This window comes from Octopus bimaculoides, chromosome 7 (genome assembly GCF_046866305.1).
Source record: "Octopus bimaculoides isolate indiv1 chromosome 7, ASM4686630v1, whole genome shotgun sequence".
In the NCBI taxonomy this organism is placed as follows: domain Eukaryota; kingdom Metazoa; phylum Mollusca; class Cephalopoda; order Octopoda; family Octopodidae; genus Octopus; species Octopus bimaculoides.
In genome coordinates, this window is record NC_142934.1 from 22536327 (window position 1) to 22563602 (window position 27276).

General features: G+C 37.3%; 1 protein-coding gene across 5 annotated transcripts in view; it reads right to left on the reverse strand.

Moving 5' to 3' along the window:
* The window catches only part of LOC106870463 (uncharacterized), a 361104-nt gene that overhangs the window by 15117 nt on the left and 318711 nt on the right, over positions 1 to 27276 (reverse strand). For 2 of the 5 annotated variants that reach the window (XM_089354983.1, XM_089354984.1), the window contains exons 22-27: positions 24670 to 24733; positions 23058 to 23152; positions 20716 to 20845; positions 13405 to 13446; positions 11533 to 11673; positions 1277 to 7636 (exon numbers count right to left, since the gene is read on the reverse strand). In XM_089354983.1, the coding sequence (XP_089211109.1) occupies positions 6740 to 7636; positions 11533 to 11673; positions 13405 to 13446; positions 20716 to 20845; positions 23058 to 23152; positions 24670 to 24733 (1369 nt within the window). In that variant the 3' untranslated portion in view covers positions 1277 to 6739. Of the gene's footprint in view, positions 1 to 1276; positions 7637 to 11518; positions 11674 to 13404; positions 13447 to 20715; positions 20846 to 23057; positions 23153 to 24669; positions 24734 to 27276 lie in introns of those variants that run through there. The other 3 variants (XM_089354987.1, XM_089354985.1, XM_089354986.1) reach the window with 2 other exon arrangements.

The window sequence follows — 27276 nt, forward strand, 5'->3', positions numbered from 1 at the left end:
AAATGTACACACACACACACACACACACACACACACACACGTTTTTTTTTCTTTCGCTCTCTTTCTCTTGGCTTCAGACGCTTCATTGTCATAATGGTGAAGGCAGATATAAATTTCCCCAACAAAAAGTTAAAAAGAAAATCAAGCAAGGCACAAGACATAGCCCACAGTAACAGCGGTTTCTTATGGCTATAATAATAATAATAATAATAATAATAATAATAATAATAATTACAACAACAATAAGAAGAAAAATAAATGTAAATGCAGTCTGCATTGCATCACATGCACAATTAGATCAGCCGATGAAGCAGCATAGCAGTGAAACATTGCAAAGTTTAAGGCATTGGATATATATATATATATATATATATATATATATATATATATATATATATATATATATATATATATATGTATGTATGGATGGATGGATGGATGGATGCATCGACCACATTAAGGAAAAGCTGCGACCTTAAAAATCTCGATGTAACCTGAAATTTCGTAATGCAGAAATCCATAAGGTGAAATGTATTTCCTATTAGCTTCTATGTCGCGGGGGAGCCAATGGGAATTTCATTTCAGGTTCCTCAATTCTATATTATGGCAACTCGATTACATCAACCCGATTACTTTACAGGTACTTATTTTATCGAACCCGAAAAGATGAAAAGTAAAGATGACCTAAGTGGAATTTGAACCCAGAATATAAAACCGGACGAAATACTGCTAAGTATTTTGCCCGGCGTGGTAACGATTCTACCAGCTCGCAGCCTTAATAATGATAATAATGGTTTCAAATTTTACCACAAGGGCAGTTATTTTGGGTGAGGGGATGAGTCGATTACATCAACCCCAGTATTCAACTAATACTTAATTTATCGACCTTGAAAGGATAAAAGGCAAAGTCGACCTCGGCGGAATTTGAACTCAGAACATAGCAGCAAACGTAATACTGCTAAGCATTTCGCCCGACGTGCTAAATAATAATAATAATAACGTAAATGTATCCTCTGTTGACTAAAAGGAATGAAGATATACTTTCCTTTTGACCAAGTCGTCATCGACTTCTTTTTAACTTCTACTTAAAATGAAAGTTGAGGATGGAGAGAGAGGTATCTTCCTACTTTCCTCAATAAATTTATTGAAAGGTGGGCGAATGTGGCGAGCATGGTCCAAGGAGCGGGCCTACTCTCTGCCTGCACCTGTAAGATGGAGAGATCGGTTGGGAGAGAGGCGTCTCCTTACGTTTCCCTTCAGATTCGCGGGGGGGGGGGGGTGTTGATGGTTAATCCAGGATCAGTGGGGTTTCCTAGTTATCCCTTGATGTCATTCTCCCATATGGAGAGTTTTGTTGTCATCAGTTTTCTTGTTAATTGTATATATGTAAATCTTTCTGTCCTTTGTTCTAAATGTCGTTTGTGGCCCTTGCAGCCAATAAACATCATCATCATCGTTCAGTAATCTTATTTTTACCACGTGCTTTCATTGCACTACCGAGCGCAACAGTGTGTGCCTTAGGTATGTGCTGTGGTGTGTTAGTATTTTTACAGTATTTTACTGTCTTATTATTATTATTATTATTATTATTATTATTATTGAGTGAGAGAGCAGTGCATGCCATCAAAGTGACACTGGGGTAAAATATACGAAGCCCAGTATACCCATCATGACAACTCGTCTGATAAGGGTACACCAGGCACATGCATCACAACTATATGTACGCGACATGGTGATCTCATATCAAGATAAACAGCGCATGACCTCGCAGGTGGGGCCCAGTTAGAATTTTCTTCAGGTCGAGTATCCCATCCCGCTCAAAAGGTCCTTGAATAAGAGTTGTTTAAGGATGATGAACAAAACACCCATGTTTCCAGAGGTGAATTTATCCAAACCCCAAAGAATTCCTCTCAACACATGGCTATGATTCTCCCCCACTACTTCTGCTCGTGGTCAGAGATGCACATATCGTCAGGCACTAAGGCACATGCTCAACTGCTTAAGGTCAAGCAACTGAGAAGCAAATCTGTGGTACTGAGCAGAATATTTGCTGTAGCCCATCTTTTATACCAAGACAAAACAATGTACATGATAACACTTCTAATCAGTTAAGATTAGAAACCATGAGAGCCACTGCTTGGTACTGCATTATTATTAATTTTATTATTATTATTATTATTATTATTATTATTATTATTAGCGCGCGCGACGAAACATTTAGTGGTATTTTGTCCGTTGCAACGTTCTCAGCTCAAATTCCACCGTGGTCGACTTTGCCTTTCTTCCTTTCGGGGTCGATAAATTAAGTACCAGTGAAATACTGGGTCGATGTAATCGACTCATCCCAACCCCCAAAATTGCTGCCCTTGTGGCAAAATTTGAAACCGTTATTATTATTATAATAATAATTATTATTATTATGATTATTATTATTATTATTGTTGCTGTTGTTGTGATGAAAACTCACAACTTATTTTGCTGGGTAAGTGTCAGCTGTCCACAGCCAGCAGACTAAGGTGACACTTGATTACTTGTCATGCTTTAAGGACCCTTCAAAGAGTTCTTGCAGTTCTTGCACCGATATTTTTCAGCCATGTTGATAGTTGAGTGCTGATACTTCCAAGTGCACCAATTACTGTTGGTATCACGTCTACTCTCCTCATTGACCACAACCTTCGTATTTCCCCACTTCAAATCGTCATAGTTGTTTATTTTTTCTTCTTCCTTCTCATTGATCCTGTTGTCATCGGGACATGCTATGTCGATTATCATGCATGTCCTTTCTTTTTTATTCACCTCAACAATGTCCGGTTTTCGATATCTGGTCAGGTGATCGCACTGAATCACTGCATCCCACAGGATTTTGCAATTCTCATTCTCGGTGACTCCTTCTGGGGTTTTCTCATACCACGTCTTTGCTTTTAGTAGGCCGTGATTTCCAGAGGTGAATTATTCAAACTCCAAAGAACTCCTCTCAACACATGGCTATGATGCTCCCCTACTATTTCTGCTCGTGATCAGAGCTGCACATGTCAGGCACTAAGGGTCGTGCTCAACTGGTTAAGGTCAAGCAAATCTGAGCAGAATATTTGCTGTAGCCCATCTTTTATACCAAGACAAACCAATGTACATGATAACACTTCCAATCAATTAAGATCAGAAGCGATGAGAGCCACTGCTTGGTACTGCATTATTATTATTATTATTATTATTATTATTATTATTATTATTATTATTATCATTATTATTATTATTATTATTATTATTATTATTATTATTATTATTATTATTATTATTCAGTAGTTTTGTTTTTGTAGCGTGCTTTCACTTCACTACCGAGCGCAGCTCTGTGTGCCTTGGGTATGTGCTGTGGTTTGCTGTGATGCTCTTATGGTTACTGTATTGAGAGTGTTTTGCGTAGGATGTGTGCAGTGCCCAGTAGTGCAATTTTCTGTATGTTATATATACTTGTAAGTCCTGGTGTTTTTGTTATGTATTTATCTGAATATTTTTTTTATTATACCTAATGCACCCACTATGATAGGAATTGTTTCTGTTTTTAGATTCCACATTCGAGTTACCTCTATTTCCAGGTCTTTGTATTTTGAAAGTTTCTCTATTTCTTTTAGAGAAACGTTGTCACCTGCTGGTATTGGTACATCAATTAGAAAGCATTTCTTTCTTCATGATCTCTGACAACTATATTATTATTATTATTGTTCAGTAGTTTTATTTTTATAACGTGCTTTCACTTCACTACCGAGCGCAGCTCTGTGCGCCTTGGGTATGTGCTGTGGTTTGCTGTGGTGCTCTTATGTTTACTGTATTGAAAGTGTTTCTGTTGTTATTCCATAGTGTTGGCATAGCTTCCAGTGTATATAGGTCCCAGCTCTGTCGTGTCTGTGGATATATTCCTTCTTAGCCAGGACTGGGCAGCCAGAGATAATATGATTTATTGTTTCTTGTCCATCTCCACATATTCTACAGTTACTTGTTATATTTCTTTTCATTATGTGTTTTTGGTAATTTCTGGTGGGGAGGCTCTGGTCTTGTGCAGCAATTAAAAATCCTTCAGTCTCTGCTTTGAGTCCTGAGCTTCTCAGCCATTGCTGGGATTTTTCTCTGTCTATTTCTTTCGCATTTAGTTTAGCCCAGTATTTACCATGTAGGGGCTTTTCTTGCCATCGTTTTATCACGGTCCGTTGCTGTTCTAGTTTTAGTTTGGATTTCATTTGTTTTATAGCTTTTGTTGTTTCTTCTTCTTCTTCTTCTTCTTCTTCTTCTTCTTCTTCTTCTTCTTCTTATTTGTTAGGTAGATTGATTTCTTGTTTGTATTTGTCAGCTTCCTTAAATACTGAAAACAGTTTTTTGTTTTGCTCGTGTTTTGTGGCTATTTGTATTAGTTTCCCTTGCTTCTGGAGTAGGTATTTTTGCAGTCCTATGGTGGTTATTTTATAATAGTTTTCTAGCTGTATAAGACCCCTGCCACCTTCTGTGCGTTGTATATATAGCCTTTCTATGTCAGATTTTGGGTGGTGCATCCTATATCCTATCATTATTTTTCTTGTTTTCCTGTCTATTTTACATAGTTCGTTTAGTGTCCAGTTAAGGATGTTGTAGCTGTAGCTTATAACTGGGACAGCTAAAGTGTTGATACCCATTATCTTGTTTTTAGCATTGAGCTCTGTTTTTAGTATTGATCTAACTCGTCTATAGTACTCTTTATTTTTTCTTTCATTTGTGTATGTTGTATCCTATCTAGTTCATTGACTCCTAAATACTTATATGGTTGGCTTTCGTCTAGTTCTCTTATTTCATTGGCTTTATCTAGTGTTATATTGCTACTTTTAACTAATTTTCCTCTTTTCAGGGTTGCATTGGCACATTTTTCTAATCCGAATTTCATATCTATTTCCTTGGTAAAGCCGTGTATTGTCTGTAGTAGTGTTTCTAGCTCTTTGTCGTTTTTAGCATATAATTTTAGGTCATCCATATATAGAAGGTGGCTGACTGTTTATTATTATTATTATTATTATTATTATTATTATTATTATTATTATTATTATTATCATTATTATTATTATTTTTTACTATCATAGTTTCATACGAGTTTCTATTGTACCACCTGGTGCACCTCCATATTTCTGAGGTGTGTGCAACATTGTGTGTTCTTATTTTAGCAAGATTAAGGAAAGTGGAGGGAATATGACTCTACGTTTAGGTGTACTGCATTAGTGTACATTTTTTATGGGGTTTAGTCTATGGTTTCTTATTATATTAGTGTTTGTTCTTTAGTGTGTGGTACTTTTATTGATGAATAGTATTATTTTATTGGGTATTAATCTTATATATTATATTCTACGCGAGTTGTTTTAGATTATTACAAGCTGAATTTATAGGGTTTAAGTTATATGTGAAGAATTTCGGTTTGAGTTATTCTAATGAGTCGATGATATTTGCGCAAGATGTCGGCTCTTCCTTGCAGAGATATTTTTCGGACAGTGTGTAGGGTCTTGAGTCCTGGAATGGCTTCTATGTTTCTTTTCATATATTTTAAATCATCATTCATAAAACAGCAATTACTATTGTTATTGTTTCCACCATCGTGTCCCACATCTTGAATATTTCAATTTCAAGATCCTTCTATTTTGATAGTTTTTGCCACTACTTTTCAGGTAATATTTACGTCAGTGCGCATGTGTTTGCGCATGCGTTTGTTGAGAAGAAATCGAGAGGTCGATCATCTGAAGGGATTGCGATGCCTTTGCTATCAATGCAGAGCCTCTATTCTGATTACTACTCCTAGTTTTACCCTATTAATAGTTTTGGTAGTTTAGGGCAATTGTGGGCCTGTGGAGTTTCTTGACTAACCCTATCCCAAGTGGATATCCTTCATACAGAGACCCTTTTTAACTTTTCGCTGTCATCTGTCATTGTTTTTACTTTCCTTTAGCCTTGAAGTAAGATCTTCTATTCTTGTACGCGGTCCTTGTACTGTTCTTCACCTCCAACGTCATAAAGAAAATATCATTATTATTACTACTACTATTATTGTTGTTGTTGTTGTTGTTGTTGTTGTTGTTGTTGTTGTTGTTGTTGTTGTTGTTGTTGTTGTTATTATTATTATTATTATTATCATTATTATTGTTCAGTAGTTTTATTTTTATTACGTGCATTCACTTCACTACCGAGCGCAGCTCTGTGTGCCTTGGGTATGTGCTGTGGTTTGCTGTGATGCTCTTATGGTTACTGTATTGAAAGTGTTTTGCGTAGGATTATTATTATTATTATTATTATTATTATTATTATTATTATTATTATTATTAATTCCGCTGAGGTCGACTTTACTTTTCATCCTTTCGGGGGTACACAAAATGAACACCAGTTGAGCACAGAGATCGAATTAATCGACTTACCCCTCCCCCGACCCGAACTTGCTGGCCTTGTGCCAAAATTTGAAATCATCATTATTATTATTATTCCTATTATTAAAGCTATTGATGTCGTTATTGTTGCTTATTGTTGCGGTGATGGTAGTAGTTTTGCTGTTAATTAGTCAATTAATTAATTAACATTGTTTCTGTACAGATAAATTCCTTAAGAGGATGGGGGTTACGTTGATGATGTAAATGTCAGTGCTAAAGTGGCGGTGGCGGTGGTGGTGGTTGTGATTGTGGACTTTGCGTCGATGTTTTTAATCTGTTTATAATTTGTAAATAAAATAAAACGTTGCCGGTTTTCATTTCCTCGAATTCTCAAGCATGGAATCCATATCTGATAGAATATCGTTGAGGTTTTCCTCTTCTTCCTCTTCATCTTGTTGTAGTTGTTGTTGCTCTAGTTTTAGTTGTTTTTCTACTTCATCCACATCCAGTTTCTGTTGTTGTTCTCGTTCTCGTTCTCGTTCTCGTTCTCGTAGATACTCTGTCTCATCTCCATAGCTACTTCCGTCGTCCGTCATCGAAATGTCGAAAGCATTCGTCGTTTTGGTCAACGGTGTAGAATCATCACTGAAACTTTCAGGGTCGCCACATTCATCAGGTGTCCTACCACCACCACCACCACCACCATCACAAGCACCACCACCACCACCGTGACCATCATTAACACAACTACCATCACTACTAGTACCACCGCCACCACCAACACCACCACCATCACTACCAGTATACCCCTGTTCTACTTCTTCCGCTCTCTCATTGTCTTCTTCTGCTGCGGCCGCTGCCATCAAAGACGACGTGTCGGTTGCATCAAAGCAACCAGATGCCACCAACGTGGCCGGACCGCTGTTGTCATCAGCATAGCTTGAGATTTTATTTTTCCCAGGGGGAAAACTTTTGCTACAATGAAGTCGTGTTTCCGTGCCGTTTTCCATGTGGCCTTCCTTCACGTTGATATCATCACATTGGTGTTGGTGATGATCGTTGCTTGAGGCTGGCGGAGATGAAGCTTGAGGAGCTGGAGGAGAAGAAGGTGACGTTGGTGTCGCTACTTTGAGGTTTTTGCCCGAAACGCTCCCATTTCGGCTTACTTCTCCGTTGCAGTTGGTGGATTTGTTCAATAAGTTCGGATGTTTCTCGCTAAGGGTTGCTCTTTTGCGTTCAAAGCTGCATAAATCTGTAGTGTTGGTCGCCACCTGTTGGGTACAAAATACTAAGAACGATAACTTTGAATCATGTCCCTTATTGCCATTTTACTGAGATCGATCAAATGAAAGAGAGAAAGAGAGAAAGAAAGAGTAGAAAGAGAGAAAGAAAGAGTAGAAAGAGAAAGCACAAAAAATTTGAACTGTAAATTCATAAAGCAATTTTAAAAAGCAGATGCATTAATAATTGTACAGAAAATTATAGCATTTTTAAAAATATAATTTATGAAATGTATGCATTTATTAATCAAAAAGAGATATAGATGCGTTTATAATTGAATATATAGACTTAGAAAATTAATGCACATTTTTTTACTCAATTTACAAAATGTAATGCATTTATGCACTTATTATTTAGCAAGAGAGGGAGATGCATTTTTAGGCAGCATTTATGCACTTAATTGCTAAATAAATGCAAGTTATAAAGGCATATATCATATTATTATGAAAAAGAGGCATACAATAGCAATTCATATATATTATGTACTAAATGATTTTTAAGTATCAAGGCAATATGCAATTTATGATGAAACTTACGTAATGTTGTTATAATACAAATGCACATGATATCATTTCACTGATGCAAGTAATTAATAATAATAATAATAATAATAATAATAATAATAATAATAATAATAATAATGAGCATTTGCATATTATTTTGGTCAGATGCACTGTGTAGAATGGGTATAGTTTATAAAATGCAGCACTGAACGATCGAAAGATAAATGAATGACTCTAAGGTAGGTTAAAGGCCACATATATAAGGAGGTGGTGGTCTTTAGTTAATTTAATTCTACCGTAGCGCATGTGAAGGAGCATGCGTGGTCTAGTGGTTAGAAATGTTAGACTCGTGATCATTAGGTTGTGGGTTCGAGTTCTGAGCTGAGTAGTTGACAGAAGAATCCTTGGACAAGATACTTCAGTTCGCGTGACTTCTGTTTACTCTGCTGAAAATAAGTACCAGACGCCTTTGAATGGTGCTCTATTTCCCTCTAGCTATCACATCTTCGATGTACTGTTTGGATCAAGGGAAGCAAGACCCAAGAGGGAGTACGTGCAAATCTAAAACAACTAGTGAAAGCACGGTACATACTGCTAAGTCGTACTCAATCATGAGTGGTGGCTATGGCTGGCTTGAGATGACAGCTGTACTTTATATATTCTGTCAAGGAGCATGAGAGGGTGCATGGCTTAGTGTTGGACAACACAATAATGGTTTCAAATCTCAGCACAGAGCCAGCAGCTTTTGAAGTGAGGGTAAGTTAATTACATTGACCCCAATACTTGACTGGTACTTATTTAACGACCCCAAAGGACAAAAGGTAAAGTCCACCCCGGCGGAATTTGAACTCAGAACGTAAAGACGGACGAAATGCTACTAAATATTTTATCCGGCATGCTAACGATTCTGCCAGCTCATCGCCTTATTGTAAAAAGTGAAGTTACTTTCTCGAGTCATATCGACCCATAAGGGCCGGTTTTCCAGTTTCATGGCGTATAAATTCCCCACCCGGATAGGACGCTGATCTGTCGCTACTCATCTTTGCCAGCTGAGTGAACTGGAGCAACGCGAAATGAAGTGTTTTGCTCAAGAACACAACCCGGTCCAGGAATAGAAACCACAATCTTCCGATCATGAGTCCAACACCTTAACAACTAAGCCACGCGCCTCCACAATCGCCTTATTAGGTCACACAGTATAATAGGATCGTGTGTTTGATTCCCAGACTGGAGTGCACATTGTGTCCTTGGGCAAGTTACTTCATCTCATGTTCCAGTCTATCCATGAATCAAGGGTTGAGCTTTTATGCCGAATCGTTAATACTCAGACATCTAAACAATTAGCGAAAGCGGTCTACATGCTGCCAAGTTAAACCCACTCGCGAGTGATGGTTATGGTTAACTAGACTATTTGTCTCGAGAAGAGCGTGGATTCACGTGGCCTAGTAGTTAGAGGCCTTGGGTCACGCAATTGTAAGGTCATGAGTTCAATTCCTATACCGGAGAGTGCATTGTATCGTTGAGAAATGCATTTCATTTCCCGTTGTTACTGGTGTAGCCCTATCTCCCTCCAAATGTTGCATCATCGATGTTCCATTGTAGGTCAAGGGTAAAAGATTCGAGAGGGTCTCTATGTCTTTTCGCAACTAAGTAGATGCCACAAGCAGTTAGCGAGAGCAGGGTATGGCCTACAAGTCATATTCGCTCGCGAGTGAAGGTTATGATTGGTAAGAGAAGATGGTTGTTGTCCATTTAGGAAACAATTTCACATATTTAAAGGTGACAGCTGTCTAAGATAGGTACTATGTCATATTTAGGGGTGAAGGACATAGGCCACAATCCTCAGTACATTGCTGGTACTTCTTTCATTGAGCTGATTGTTACTCCTAACAATCTCCAGGGGCTCTTTAATTTTCATACAAAATTTTCTATTACAAAATAAATAAATAAATAAATAAATAAATTAATTAACAGGAGCCGCTACACGATCACTCGACTGCCTGAAAATAGCAGTCCAAATCATTCCTCCCCTATATCTTACCCTACCGTCTTAGACAAGGAAAGGACGCCATCAGACAATGTTATTCAACGTACTTCTAAAAAGACAGGATGATCGCGGCTGTAATGCTATTGATCATAGGTCTGCTCGATTGGAGTCGACCTTGGGCTAAAGAACAACAGCTGTCATACGGTCAAGTGTTGTAGAAACAAAAGAACCTGTCATCTGAAAGGAAAATCATAATAAAAAGTGATTCGAAGACTTGTTCTTTCGTTTGCCCATGTGGCCATCCTCAGACATATTTAACAGAGAAAAGGAATCCAAGAGGTAAATTTTTAGTATTATACGCTATCTTCTTAAAAAGGACTATGTAGGCGCAGGAGTGGCTGTGTGGTAAGTAGCTTGCTTACCAACCACATAGTTCCGGGTTCAGTCCCACTGCGTGGCACCTTGGGCAAGTGTCTTCTACTATAGCCTCGGGCCGACCAAAGCCTTGTGAGTGGATTTGGTAGACGGAAACTGAAAGAAGCCCGTCGTATATATGTATATATATATATATATATGTGTGTGTATGTGTGTTTGTGTGTCTGTGTTTGTCCCCCCACCATCGCTTGACAACCGATGCTGGTGTGTTTACGTCCCCGTAACTTAGCGGTTCGGCAAAAAGAGATCGATAGAATAAGTACTAGGCTTCCAAAGAATAAGTCCTGGGGTCGATTTGCTCGACTAAAGGCGGTGCTCCAGCATGGCCGCAGTCAAATGACTGAAACAAGTAAAAGAGTAAAGAGAGTAACACTAACAAATTCTTAAATAGTATGATGAAAAATGTAACAATTTGTGTGTGTGTGTGTGTGTGTGTGTTGCATATACACATACACAAAAAGACCCTCTTCGGCTACGAATGACCATGGCATTCCACCTAGAAAGTTCCCCTCCGAGGCACAAGTCCGGGAAAGGTTGTTTGGAGACGAACAGCAGTCGCCCATGCATACCAGTCTCCCCCCACGCCACACCACCGATGTTGTCTAAGGGAAAGGCAAAGGCCGATACAGCCTGGTATCAGTGACATTGCAACTCATTTCTACAGTTGAGTGAACTGGAGCTACGTGAAATAAAGTACCTTGCTCAAGAACACAGCCCACAGCCCTATCCGGGAATCGAACTCGCAATTCCACGATTGTAAGCCCGATGTTCTAATCACTGAGTCATATGCCTTCACAACTTATACACATACGTACATATGTATGTATGTATATATGTATGTATGTATGTATGTATGTATGTATGCATGTAGGTATGCATGTGTGTATGTATGTGGTCAGTAAAACCGTATAAGCTTACATACAATAATATTAAAAACAAACACATACACCATAAAACTTACAGATGTAGAAGAATCCCGCACAAGCTTTTTGCCTCCTGAGGAAAACTCGCCATATGTCTCGAAATCCACGGAACTCTTTCGACCTGCAGACATAGTACTTCGCTTTCTGCCAAAATATTTTCTTTTGATTGCATTGCGTACCTTGAAAAGAAAGAAATTATTATTATTATTATTACTGAGTGAGAGAGCAGTGCATGCCATGGAAGTGACACTGTGGTAAAATATACGAAGCCCATTATACCCATCATGACAACCCGTCTGACAAGGGTACACCAGGCACATGCATCACAGCCATACGTGCGCGACATGGTGATCTCATATCAAGATAAACAGCGCATGACTTCGCAGGTGGGGCCCAGTTAGAATTTTCTTCAGGTCGAGTAGCCCATCCTGCTCAAAATGTCCCTGAATAAGGTTTGTTTAAGGATGTTGAGCAAAACACCCATGTTTCCAAAGGTGAATTATTCAGACCCCAAAGAATTCCTCTCAACACATGGCTATGATTCTCCCCCACTACTTCTGCTCGTGATCAGAGATGCACATATGGTCAACCACCAAGGGACATGCTCAACTGGTTATGGTCAAACAGTTGACAAGCAAATCTGTGGTATTGAGCAGAATATTTGCTGTAGCCCATCTTTTTATACCAAGACAAAACAATGTACATGATAACACTTCCAATCAATTAAGATCAGAAACCATGGGAGCCACTGCCTGGTTCTGCATCCGGGCATATTATTATTATTTTGTTTGACTTTTGCTTTGCATTTGTACAAGTTGGATCCAAGTCTCACCTAGAGACCTCAAGAGACAACAAGTTAGAAGTTCATGTAGGTGTTATGCCTAGGGTACCATATATTTCGATTTGTACATAGTGTTGTTCTAGAGAATGTTTATGAAACCATAAGAAAATTATGTGTTTGTTATTATTATTATTATCATTATTATTATTTTACCGTTTTTCTTTCGTAATCAATTCAATTATTCATTCTATCGATAAATGACTCATATCTAGGATGAAGTGCAGTTTTGGTCCCGAGGTAGCAGAATCTTGGGCCTTTGTGACCAATAAAAGAAATCATTATTGCAAGTATTTGGGAGATACGAGATAATCAATTACATCGACTCCAGTGCTCAAATGATACTGTTTTATCGACCCCGAAAGGATGAAAAACAAAGTCTATCTCGGCAGTACATGAACTCAGAATGTAAAGCCGGAAGAAATGCCGCTGAGCATTTTGTCCGGCGTGCTAACGACTCTGTCGACTCTGTCAGCTCACCGCCTTAATCATGTTGGCACTCCGTCGCTTACGTTGTCGAGGGTTCCAGTTGATCCGATCAACGGAACAGCCTGCTCGTGAAATTAACGTGCAAGTGGCTGAGCACTCCACAGACACGTGTACCCTTAACGTAGTTCTCGGGGATATTCAACGTGACACAGTGTGACAAGGCTGACCCTTTGAATTACAGGCACAACAGAAACAGGAAGAAAGAGTGAGAGAAAGTTGTGGTGGAAGAGTACAGCAGGGTTCGCAACTATCCCCTGCCGGAGCCTCGTGGAGCTTTAGGTGTTTTCGCTCAAGAAACACTCACAACGCCCGGTTTGGGAATCGAAACCGCGATCCTATGACCGCGAGTCCGCTGCCCTAACCATTGGGCCATTGCACCTCCACTGCCTTAATCATAAATAATTATAATAAAGAAATCAAACAGTAACAAGTACGTGTGTTTATTGTTGATTTAATAAAGATTAATTTAATGATTAAAACGTTAAAGAATAAACTCTTAAAAAGATATACAAAAAAAAAACGAAAATAAAAATAACAAAAACAATAAAAAACGAGAAGAAAGAATAAAACAAGAGGTACTTACATCAATATTCATCAAACAATGGAATATAAAGAAGAAGAGGCCCTTTAAAAACAAAACAGTAAAAAGCGTTTAAATTTGGTAAATAAACAATATTGATTTTTAACAAACAGGCACAAGGTCACAGAATTTAGAGAAGGAAGGTGTTGAAGATTGTATTGGTCCCCACCAATTCTTGGCTGGCGGTTTATTATATTGAATCCTATAAGAAAAAGTAAAATTACACACGGCCGGGGTTGAACTCAGACTGTAAACAGACGTAATTAAAATAATCTTTTCTACTCTAAGCACAAGGCCCGAAAATTTTGGGGTGGGGGCTCAGTCGATTAGATCGACCTCAGTACGTGACTGGTACTTTATTTATCGACTGCATACCGTCTGCTCCGATCCTTTAACAGGTCTGTCACTCCATCGGACTGGTACTTTATTACTGGTACAGTTCTGTCACTCCATCGGACTGGTACTTTATTACTGGTACAGTTCTGTCACTCCACTGGACTCGTACTTTATTATCGACCCAGGAATGATGAGAAGCAACTTTGATCTTTATTCTTTTTATTCTTGTGCTTGTTTCAGTCATTTGACTGCGGTCATGCTGGAGCACCGCCTTATAGGGCTGTAGTGGAAGAAATCGACCACAGGACTTAATCTTTGTGAGCCTAGCACTTATTCCATCGGTTCCTTTTGTCGAGCCACTAAGTTACGAGGACATAAACACTCCAGCATCGGGTTTAGGTGATGGCGGGGGTGGAGGAGCAAACACAAGCACACACACGTAGATACACACACACACACGTACACACTCACATACACGCAAATACACACGCACACACATATATATACAACGGGCTTCTTCAGTTTCCGTCTATGAAATCCACTCACATGGTTTTGGTCGGCCTTAGGCTATAGTAGAAGACACTACTAGCCCAAGGTGCCACGCTGTGGAACTGAACACGGAACCATGTGGTTGGGATGCATGCTTCTTACCACACAGCCACGTAAGATTCCACCAGAAAACATAACTCGATGAAAAACCCACAAGGTATCTTGTCCGAAATAGTAATGATTCTGGTTAGAAAGATGCTACTATGTAATTAATTCTAAGTCATAATTTAGGAGTACTCGAGTGGAAATATATCGGATACTATCATTATTCGCTTGTGACTTCACTGCGGTACATAGTTTTTATGTGATTTATGGATAAAAGGAGAATGTAGAGGTGTGTGTCTCATTATATGAATGTAAGTACGCATGTATGTGTATGTGTACACGTATATATGGACGTATGTATGTATCTATGTCAGTACATGTGAATCTATCTATCTATCTATCTATCTATCTAATCTATGTACTTATATCTTTAAATATAAATATTCAAATGTATGTATGTATGTATGTACTATGTATGTATATATATATATATATATATATATATATATATATATATATATATATATATATATATATATATTAAATATATATTTTTTTTTAACCAAAAAATTTGGTAAAAAATATAGTATCTGTTAACAATCTTAGCAAAAAAACTCACAGTTGAGTTTTTGAATATATATCAACTTTAAATAGAGCTCAAAATTGATCCGTTGAAAATACTTTATTACAACAACAATAACAATAATAATAACAAATAAATAGACCTATGTACATTTCGATAGAACATCCAGAATGATTAATACATATCATAAAATATTATAAAATATTATAAAATATAGGATACTCCATCTCCTCAGGCTCCCATTATTATTGCTATCATCACCATCATTATTATTAGCAATACACATCCCCCCCCCCCCAAAACAGAAACCATTCAAATCTAATTTTCATAGTTGACCCATGAAAATATACAAAACAGGATGAAAAAGTAATAGATGGCACACAACTTTCCATCCCAAATGTGCAATGAACGAGCAAACGGTAAATTTCCTCAAATCTAAACCTATATTTTATAATATTTTATAATATTTTATAATATTTTATGATATGTATTAATCATTCTGGATGTTCTATCGAAATGTACATAGGTCTATTTATTTGTTATTATTATTGTTATTGTTGTTGTAATAAAGTATTTTCAACGGATCAATTTTGAGCTCTATTTAAAGTTGATATATATATATATATATATATATATATATATATATATATATATATAAACAATATATGAGTATATGCATATATATATACATGTATGTACATACCTTCATCTACATGTACATATAGATACAAAACTGGGTACATGACGTGGCAAAAGAACAAGGTACAACAAACAAGCAAGCCACATAGAAACATCTCCTTCATCAGCTGCCACCACACACACACACACACACACACACACACACACACACACACACACACACACACATACTTAAACGTAAAAGTTTCTGGCTTTGGGTAAAATAAAATGCAGGAAGATCAGTTAATTATAATTCTATTCAACATATTTCCTCATCAGATTCACACACTTATTGCAGCAATCTTTCAGTTTCTCTAAGCTCTGTCAAAAAACTCGAAAGGTTGGGCCTTCAACCAGGCCTTTCGCGATACCCTTAAAACCAGGAACTTTCCAGCACCCCACTGTATATACATATATCTATATATATAGTTGAAAAAAGATTAGAGATCTATCTATACAAATCAAATTTTTATATATAAAAGATGGAGATAGAAATAGCAGAGAAGTAAATCTAAGATTTTTCAATTTAAGAAGGAATTTAATTAAAACGATTTAAAAAATTATACAATGAAAATATTACAGGTTTCGATGATGAATCTCATCCTATCAAATATCAGTAAAAATTTATAAAAAATTGAAGAAAAAACAGTTTATCTTCTGTCTGGGGGTCAAAAACATATTTATATACAGTTTGCGTTTTATAAGTTGTTTTAATTACGCAACAATGAAAATAATACTGACATCTCAGCTTAACATATATTTACCAAAATTACATAAAAATATCTTGGAATACTAAAGAGTAAATATATTCAATAAAATCGCGATTAGCTTCAATCACGGCCTCCAGGCGATTTCGGAATCTCCTGCAACTCTTCTAGACGGTCTCCTTGTTTAAGTTGGTAAATGCTGCCTTAATCCTTGCCTTCAGTTCGTCTTGGGTGTTACAAAGAGTTTTGTTGGTCTCTAGCTCAACAGTGCCCCAGATGTTAGGGGTGATGTGGTCGCACAAATTGTCTGACAGCCATGACTGGGTTCTCCTGCTTGTGTAACAGGGAAGCACTACCTCCTCCAGGCACTTGATGTAGGCCTCCGTGTTGAGTCTGATATTGTATGGGAAGAGGAATAGATGCATAACGTCGCCATCAATAGTGATCAGTCAAAATACTATGATGTTGACTGGATGCTTGATTTTTATCACTCTCGGTACATGTTTTGGGGCCACGGCAAACACTCAGATTGACACCCAAACACTCTGAAATGTTCGTATTGGAGTTTCTGGCCAAGCAGTACAGCATGTCATTTCCAAATCTCTAGCAGAATGACTTGCGTCATGGTGCTGTTTTCTTCTCATATACGGTGCCCGACTGACCCTACTATACTGTGTAGTCGACAAAATCAAAAACAAATCATGCGCATGCGCGAAATTAAAAATATAAAATAGCGACAAATTACCCATCGCACCCTGTATATATATATATATATATATATATATATATATATATATATGTATATGTATATATATTATTCCTACCCACGCATGCATGGAAGACGGACATTAAACGATGATGATGATGATGATGATTATATATATATAATACACACACATTTATATATTCTGAATAAGTAATATATATACGCATAAATACACACATATGGACGTATATATGTATGCACACACGCGCGCGCACACACACACACATACACATTCACACACACACACACACTTATATAATACAGAGAAGTAAAAAGTATTCAGACACCGTCGTACTTCTGGAGAAATTTTCATTTATAAGTATCCAGTAAAGCATCTCATAAATCTAATTTATCGCTTTAATTATAATAATAATATTAATTATATTAACGAGGAAAAAATATAATCCACCCACCGCTATCATTAATCTCCGATATCTAATTTCCTGTGAACTCAGTTTCATCCTGATTTTGATGACAACCTTATATCTGAACATGAACATTTAACAGGCATCATGAGTAGTGGTCATGTCTATTTAGAGATATACACAAATGCAGACGTGTATGTATGTATGTATGTATGTATGTATGTATGCATGTATGTATGTATGTATGTATGTATGCGTGAATACATACACACATACACAAGCATACATGATATATACATTCATACACACACGCATATGTATACGTACGTACCATATAGACGTGCATATAAGTATGTATATATACACTCGCATGTATACATATATTCTCACACACAATATATATATATTTTTACGCATTCGCACAAATACAGACAAGTATACATGCACGTACGTATACATACATACATACATACAAATATACATATGTATGCATGTATATACATATAGATTCATACATGTGCATATATACATATACGCATAATATATATGCGCGTATATACATATTCACACACATATATATTCATATATATATATATATATATATATATATATATACATATATATATATATATATATATATATATATATATATATATATATATATGTATATATATATATATATATATATATATATATATATATATATTCACGCGTGCGCGCACACACACACACACACAAACACGCAATGACGTATGCAGACACACTCACTGACATATAGACTTAATCTTAGAACTATGTGGCCAATAAAATATATTTTGTTTGCGCCCGAAGGCTTCGCCAAGAACCGACTTCTAAAACAGTGTTCTTTCTTCTAAGAGGCTTGACCATGTTTCTCAGAAGATTTTGGCCCAAATACACACACACACACACACACACACACACACACACACACACACACACACACACACGTACACACACATGTACATAGATACACACACATACATATATATATAGAAATGTACGTACACAGACACATTCACACATACACACACACACATATATATATACATATGTAAGTACACTCACACATGCACACACGTGCATACATAAATATGTATGTATGTATGCATACACATACACACACATATGTGGACAAGTGGCAGAAAATCTTTCGCTATTCATCTTTCTGGAGAGTAAATGTATACACGTGTGTGTGTGTGTATATATATATATATAAAATCAGAGAGAGAGAGAGAGAGAGAGAGAGAGAGAGAGAGAGAGAGAAAGAGGGAGAGAGAGAGAGAGAGAGAGAGAAAGATAACCACTAAATCTTGACAATAAATCACAACCTAACTGTTTTAGTCAAGTCACAAGTAAACAGTAAGAACGTCCGCTATATATTATTACTGGAGTACTTCGCATTTATTACTTGATGTGTATTATTAAAATTTATTACATATTTACATTTTTCTACTTAATATTGGATTGGTTGACAGAATCCGTAATTTTTTTCTCATTAAATATAATAAGATAGACTCGTGAGAGAGTTGTATAGAATAAGTACTAATGTTTGCTCTGTCTCTTTGCGCTCTGAGTTCAAATGCGTCCGAAATTGAGGAAACACAAGACAACGTGGTGGCCACTACAGGCAACTTGAGGGAGATTTTTTTTGCTATTTCTAACTGTTAGAAAAAGTATCAAAATCTCCTTCAAATTTGTCCCTAATGTCTTAAAAAAGAGAGCATACTGCTTAGTGTCGACCGAGGTACATAGTGTCTGAAAAAAAAAAGTCGTGATGGTAACGGTAGGAAAGTCTATGGGCATGGCTTTACAAAATTAGCCAGACTCGATCCAAACAACGACAACAACAACTACTATAACAGTAATTGTCTCAAATTGTGGCACAAGGCCAGCAATTCTGAGAGGAGGGGCAAGTCGATTTCATCGAATTCTGTACTCAGCTGATACTTATTTTATCAACCACGAAAGGATATAAGGCGGCGTTGGCTTCTGCGGCACTTGAACTCAGAACCTAAAGAGCCGGAATAAATGCGGCTAAGCATTTTGTCCAATGTTCTAACAACTCTGCGACCTCACTGCCTTAATAATGATTTTAATAAGTCTTCTGCAAATTTGGCACAATGCCAGCTGTTTTGAGGGGAGGGGGTCTAGTCGAGTACATCGATCCCTTGGTTGTATATTTTATCGACCCTGAAAGCATAAAAGGCAAAATTGACCGCGGCGGGATTTGAACTCAGAGCGTAAAGAGCTGGGAGAAACACCACAAAACATTTTATCCGACACGCTAACGATTCGGCCAACTCGTCGCTTTAGCTTCAAATTTTGGTACCAGGTCAGCAATGTTTGAGGTGATGAGTAAGTTGATTACATCATCCCCAGTACTTGACTGGTTTTATCGACCCCGAAAAGATGAAAATCGATCTTGGCGGAATTTGAACCCAGAACGTAAAGACAGATGAAATGCCGCGAAGCTAGCGGTTCTGCCGGCTCGCCACCTTAAAAGTAATAATGGTTTCAAATTTTGCCACAAGGGCAGCAATTTTGGGCGAGGGGATGAGTCAATTATATCGATCTCAGTGTTCAACTGGTACTTATTTTATCGACTCCAAAAGGATGAAAGGCAAAGTAGACATCGGTGGAATTTGAACTTAGAATGTAAAGACGAACGAAATGCCGCTAAGCATTTTGCCCGGTGTACTAATGATTCCTTTCTACTCTAGGCACAAGGCCCGAAATTTTTGGGGAGGGGGCCAGTCGATTAGATCGACCCCAGTACGCAACTGGTACTTAATTTATCGACTCCGAAAGGATGAAAGGCAAAGTCGACCTCGGCGGAATCTGAACTTAGAACGTAAAGACAGACGAAATACCGCTAAGAATTTTGCCCGGTGTGCTAACGTTTCTTATTTCTTTATTGCCCACAAGGGGCTAAACATAGAGGGAATAAACAAGGACAGACAAAGGCATTAAGTCGATTACATCGACCCGAGAGCGTAACTGGTACTTAATTTATCGACCTCGAAAGGAGGAAAGGCAAAGTCGACCTCGGCGGAATCTGAACTCAGAACGTAAAGACAGACGAAATACCGCTAAACATTTCGCCCAGTGTGCTAACGTTTCTTGCCAGCTCACCGCCTTCGCTTTAACAGTAGTAATAACAACAGAAAACACCACCACGAACAACAACGAACACACGACGATGACGGCGAAGAAAAAGAAGGAGCATGCCGCTTTAATTAAGAAAAATGAAAGAAAACAACATACCTGTAAACAATTTAGAATAGTAAATATGTAGGTGAATACCAACGTGGAACTGGAGTCGACAGAGAGGAAGCCGAAGGTCCATGTAAGCCCTAATAATGGCAATAACACTGCAGTGGCTTTAAGTCCAACTCTGTGGAATATAAGAATCGTGAAGATTAAGAAATGCGAACTGTACCGATTATATCTATCTGTCTGTCTAGCAGCAACATGAGATTGTTTATACGATATTTAGTTACATGAATGTATGTATGTGAGTATGTATGTATTTTTATATGTTATGTATGATTTTTCTTTGAGGTTTGTTTAAGTTTTTCTTCAGAAAGTTCAAGTCCGTCGCTAACAAAGCGGCAAGACTTTTTGAGTTGAGAGAGTTCCCGGTGTTAGTAAATATATGGTTGAATTTGTGTGTTGGTTGAACTGTCAATGCATACACCCAAGTGTGTGCATCTGTTCACATAAGAAACTTAGATGAATTTATGTATGTATATTTGTATGTATATATGTATCCAATAACAGTTTTGCTCAGCTCCACATTACTATGTTTCGTGGGCGCGACATGAAACTACATCATCAGCTGTTTGGAGACAAAATGGAGAGAATTTAAAGGAAAATCTAAATGGCTCCTTAGTGAGAGCATTTAGGCCTTCATTGGACAGCTCAGGTCCTGAAGGTATTACTGCTATCATAGTAACATCAGTTATTTTATATCTAAGTCCATGTGATCGAGTAGATAAGACATTGACGTCATTTTGTAGGTATTCTGCAGGATACATTTCATTGATATCAGTTCTTTACATTGGATAGTGCACTTGGTATATTCTTACTTTCTCTCTTTCTCTTCCTTTTCTTTTTCTTTACTTTTCTGCTCTGATGAAGTTCCAGTTGGATAGTGCACTCGACAAGATGGCGTCAGTTAGCCGTCACTTTGGAGAATGTAGTATTTCAAAAACAAAAGTTATGATATGAAGAGGTATCCAGTTTGATGATATTAGATTACATACGAGTTTGCGTGATCGACACGAGTTACAGTAGCTGTGAGCGCTTTGATCCGAAGGTGTTTTATATTCTGCCATTGCGTTGGCCAGTTTGACCTGTGTGTTGCCCAGTTTGACCTATGTGTTGCCCAGTTTGACCTTTGTAGTACACAGAGGTTATCAGTGGCTAATGGTTTGAAATATATAAAGAAGGCGTACATCTGTTGGTAACACTATGACAGATAATTTTTGCTATTGATGGATAGTGAGGGCTGGCACAAGGCCTTAAACTTGTGAAGAGTAGGGTTGGTTAATTACATCGACTCCAACACTTTAGTGCATTTTTTTTTGACTGCGGCTGAATTTGAACTCAGAAAGTAAAGATTTGGGACAAATTTCCTCAAAGCATATTTTACCTACGACTTAATGATTCATTGTCCTAGCTGGAAGAAATAATTCGTAGAAGTCTGGTGGAACTAATTTTTTCCAACACAAGCTTGAAATTTTGTGGAAATTTTGGTTGAATATTTCGATACCACTACTTGACTGTGGTAAGAATAAAGGTCTCTGATTTAGGCACGGGATTAGCAATTATGAGGATTCGAATTCGCAAGAAACATTGCGAGACTCTTTGACCGATGATCTTTCGATACATCCAATCCGTTACGAAACTATAGTTGGAATAACTGTTTCAAATTTTAACTCAACGTCAGTAATTTTGAGAGGAGGAGATAAGCTGACACCATCAATCTCAGCATTTGACTGGTACTTCATGTTATTGTCCCCAAAAGAACGAAAGGCAAATTTGAACCTCAGTGAAATTTGAAATGAAAACGGAAAACACCAGAGTAAATATTGCAAAGCATTTTTTCCAACGCTTTAACGGTTCTTCAACTTAACAAATATAATAAAAATTGTTTTTAACTTTGACATAAGGCCATCACCCTGAATGAGTGAAAGACACATATCACCTCGGCGAGATTCGAACTCAGAATATAAAAAGGTGGAATAAATTTTGTAAGATACTTTTTCCAAAGCTCTAACGATACTGCTTTAACTGTTTCAAGTTCTTCGTACAAAGACAGTAATTTTGGGAGCAGGGGTTAGTCGACGTCAAAGACTTCAGTACTTGGTTGATACTGTATTTTATTGACTTTAGTATGACGAACAGCTAATTTGAGCTCAGCGACGCTCGATCCCAGGAAGCGAAGAGCCGTTGCTAAATACCACAAGGGATTTTTTTTCGGTGCTCTACTGATCCTACTAGTTCACCACGGTATCGTTAGTAGAAATAGTAAAAGAAAAAACAAGAAAAAAACAAAAACAAAAAGGGTAAAATAAAAAGTGCTATTTGCAGCGATAGCTTACCGTACAGCAGATGTCTCTTCAGCAATAGCTCGGTGGGAAGATCGAAATGAACGCAGCATAACTCGAATGACGATTGCCAACACTATAGTGTTTAGCTGGACAGAAGAAATAGAAAGATGAAAGATTGAAAGAGATAAATAAATGAATGAGTGAATGAATGAACTGTTTTTTTCAATGGGTTTAAGCTCGGATGCAAAAAAAAAAGAGACAAAAACAAAACACATCGGTCCGGGCTCCAAGTGACGTCAGCAGACTACCAAACACGATGTTTCGGCGTGATTTTGCCCCTTCAGTGGAAGATACTACATCGGTCATCTGAAGCTAAGTCAGATCATTTCCCTTTAAATATAAGAAACAGCCAATCCACTCACCATCATCCCTATTGTTTTTTTTTTTGTTTTCCAAAGGGGTTGCTGGTGGTTTGCTGGTGAGTGCTCACGATCTAGTGTGCGGGTAGGTGTTTAAAACAAAAATAAGTGTTCACATATTTATACTGATAATCGTAGCTTCGTGAACTTGTTCTAAATTGTGATTTTTAGAGAGGAAATTTAACGGAATTTCGAATCATGGATCTTTCTTTTTGAATAAAGTCCGCATCCACTGATAAGCCTAGCATGTTATGTCATTCTCCACAACACCACTATTACAGTTGCTATAAATGCAACCACATACAATTACCAGCATATTACCGCTACCTATTATCGCTACCGTCACGTACAACGACGAAGACAACTATCACCAACACCGCAGCCTCATACCACCACCACCACCGTAGCCTCATAGCACCACCACCACTGCAGCTTCATAGCACCACCACCACTACCACTATCTTCGCCACTACTACCTCCGCCCCACTTCCGATCGGTAACACTACCACGACTATCACTCGCACAACATCCAGCAAACACAACCACCACCATCACAACCTCCACCACCACTACGAATATCACCGCTAACCACCACATCATACCAACACCAACAAGTCCACCACTACCACCATCACAAGCATCGCCATAACAGCTACATACACAACCACCACCACCACCACCACCACCACCACCACCACCACCACCACCACCACTCACTACTGTCATAGTTACGCACAGCAACCACCATTAAAGCACCACCATCATCATCACCGCCGTCGCCGTCGCCTCCACCAGCACCAGCACCAGCACCACCACTACCACCACTACCACCACCACCACCACTACCGCCACTACCACCACCACCACCACAACCGCCGCTGCCGCCGCTGACATCAGTATTAACAACCAACAGATAAACAAGTAGGAACAGAGACTGGGTCGGTGAATTAATATTACAGCTAAAATATTACTTCTGTCATGAATAAAGTCTCACATTTTGAGATAGAAAACGCACCGATCGGAAGTAACAAGAGAGAGAGGGAGAGAGAACGAGAGAGAGAGAGAGAGAGAGAGAGAGAGAGAGAGAGAGAGAGAGAGAGAGAGAGAGAGAGAGAGAGAGAGAGAGAGAGGGGTGGAGAAAGAGATAGAAAGAGAGAGAAGTAGAGACAGAGTGAGAGTGAGAGAGTGAGAAAGAGAGGGAAAGTAAGGAAATAAGTATGTAAACTGTGATTTGGTTGACTCACCACTATCACCAGGGCAACCGTTGGCACAAACAAAACTAGCAGACTTGAACTTGTCATCCAGCATCTGTTTGAAAGAGAAATATTGAAACGGTATATATGTGGCTGTATAGCATATATACATACATACATACATACATACATACATACATACATATATATATATATATGGACACGTACACATACATATAAACACTATATATATATATATATATATATATATATATATATATATATATATATATATATATATATATATATATACATACGTATAAAGGTATATACATCTACGCAAACGTACATATATACATGCAGGTAGAGAAACACACACTATATATAGACACAAATGTACATGCAATTAAAACCTATTTACACATTTGCATACATACACACATACATACATACATACATACATACATACATACATACAAACATACATACATATATACATACACACACACACACACACACACACACATATATATATATATATACACGCATGCACACGCACAGTGAATATATATATATAGATTGTGCTTGTATGTGTATACCTATATATGTGCATATGTACACAGACACAGTATATATATATATATACAAGCATAAAAATGTAACTATGTGCGCCGAGTCCATATATATATATATATATATATATATATATATATATATATATATATATATATATATATATACATATATATATATATTACATGAATTCCAGTCATGACCTTCCAGATGGTTATCATGCATAGTGTACCAGAACTAATTATTCTAAGACAGCATGCACAAATGTGTTGAAACAAAGTAAGACGACGAATAGAAAGGCTCCAGCTGGGACGTTTCTTCGTTGGGTGTGTCCAAATGAGCCTACTCGACTCACAGCATCTCGCCGCCAGCTATCGAAACCTAATAAGTCTTGTAGTTATTGGAGCCTTAGCTTTCACCAGGAGGGTAAGCAAATGCGATTACACACACTAGCGCACAAAATATAAGCACGCATATACGCAGATACGTTCATGCTTATACACATACAGAAACGCATGTATGCATGCATGCATGTATGTATGTATGTATGTATGTATGTATGTACGTATGTACGTATAAATGTGTGTGTGTGTGTATGTATATATATATATGTCTTCACCTTTACATACATGTATATGTGTACACAAATATACATGCACACACATACGTAAGTGGCATGGGAAAAGAAGGGTAATGCATATACATATATGATATATATGTATACTGCACATATACATGTATATGTAAGTGTGCATTTGTGCATTACATACATACATACATATATATATATACATATATATATATATATATATATATATATATATATATATATATATATATATATATATATATATATATATATATGGATATATATATATATATACATATACATATATATATATATATATATATATATATATATATATATATATATATATATATATATGTATATAGATAGATAGGTGTAAGTTTATATGCTTTTATGCATTGCGCGTGTGTGTGAGTGTGTGTGTATCCTCGGTACACACCAGAGTTTCTTCTTAATGTCATGTTCTTCAAGGTATTGCTTTCCAATAAGCCACTCATTTCTCATATTAGCCGTTGGTCAGTTGACCTTGTAAAACAGCTTTAGGAAAATTACAGCCAATTTTAGATTTATTTGCAAACGACTAAGATGCACCAAAAATTCTATTCCATTGGTGTTTGACATAGGTAGTCATTTGTCAGTGTATGTGATAGATCGGAAATTACAACTTTTGTTTGTTACCAAGGTGGTTTTAAAGCTTATTTGTTGTTGATAGGCAGAGGAATTATGTTTAGATGTTTATTCTCTTGCTTACACTTCGACATCATTTCTTGTCTTTTGTTGCGCATCTTAAAAATACAGCTGTTAATAATTCCAGGTAGGAATCCCGAGGATATTGTACAGCTCCATCTATACGTGAAATATTTTAATGTTTGATATGTTTTCTTTTACCTACAATTCGACATCATCTTATGTCTTTTGCTGCAATTTATACATAAACGTGCAAGCATACATACACATATACATACAGGATGCGACAAAAAACCTCTCATATTTTACATGGATATTAGAGTGGCCGTAGTTATAGTCATAGGCACTGTCAAATCCTTTTACAAACCCTATTACATGCATATATGTTCAAACATACATATATAAATACATCCACCCGTAAACACACATATCTACACATACATTCCTACACATCCTTGGGAATTGAACATGTAACCCTCAGATACTGGCTGAGTACTGTACCATTAAACTAAACTGCCCGCTAACAACAATCTCTGCCAAATTACACGCTAAATACATAGCTTATTTGAGATGCAACAACATATGTAAACACTCTTTTTTTTGTTTGTTTGTTTTTGGAAGCCGGTATCAGAGAGGTGCGGGTTCGAGTCCCGTAGCTGTCTGCTGACAACTTTTCCCGTCATAATAGGGTAAAATACCTAATCTTTCTGCTGTTTTCTCGGCTAAAATGCATTCGAAATATTATTTTTTTGTCTGTATGATACGATACACATTCAGCGCTTCCCAAAACAAAACAAGGAAAGACCTTT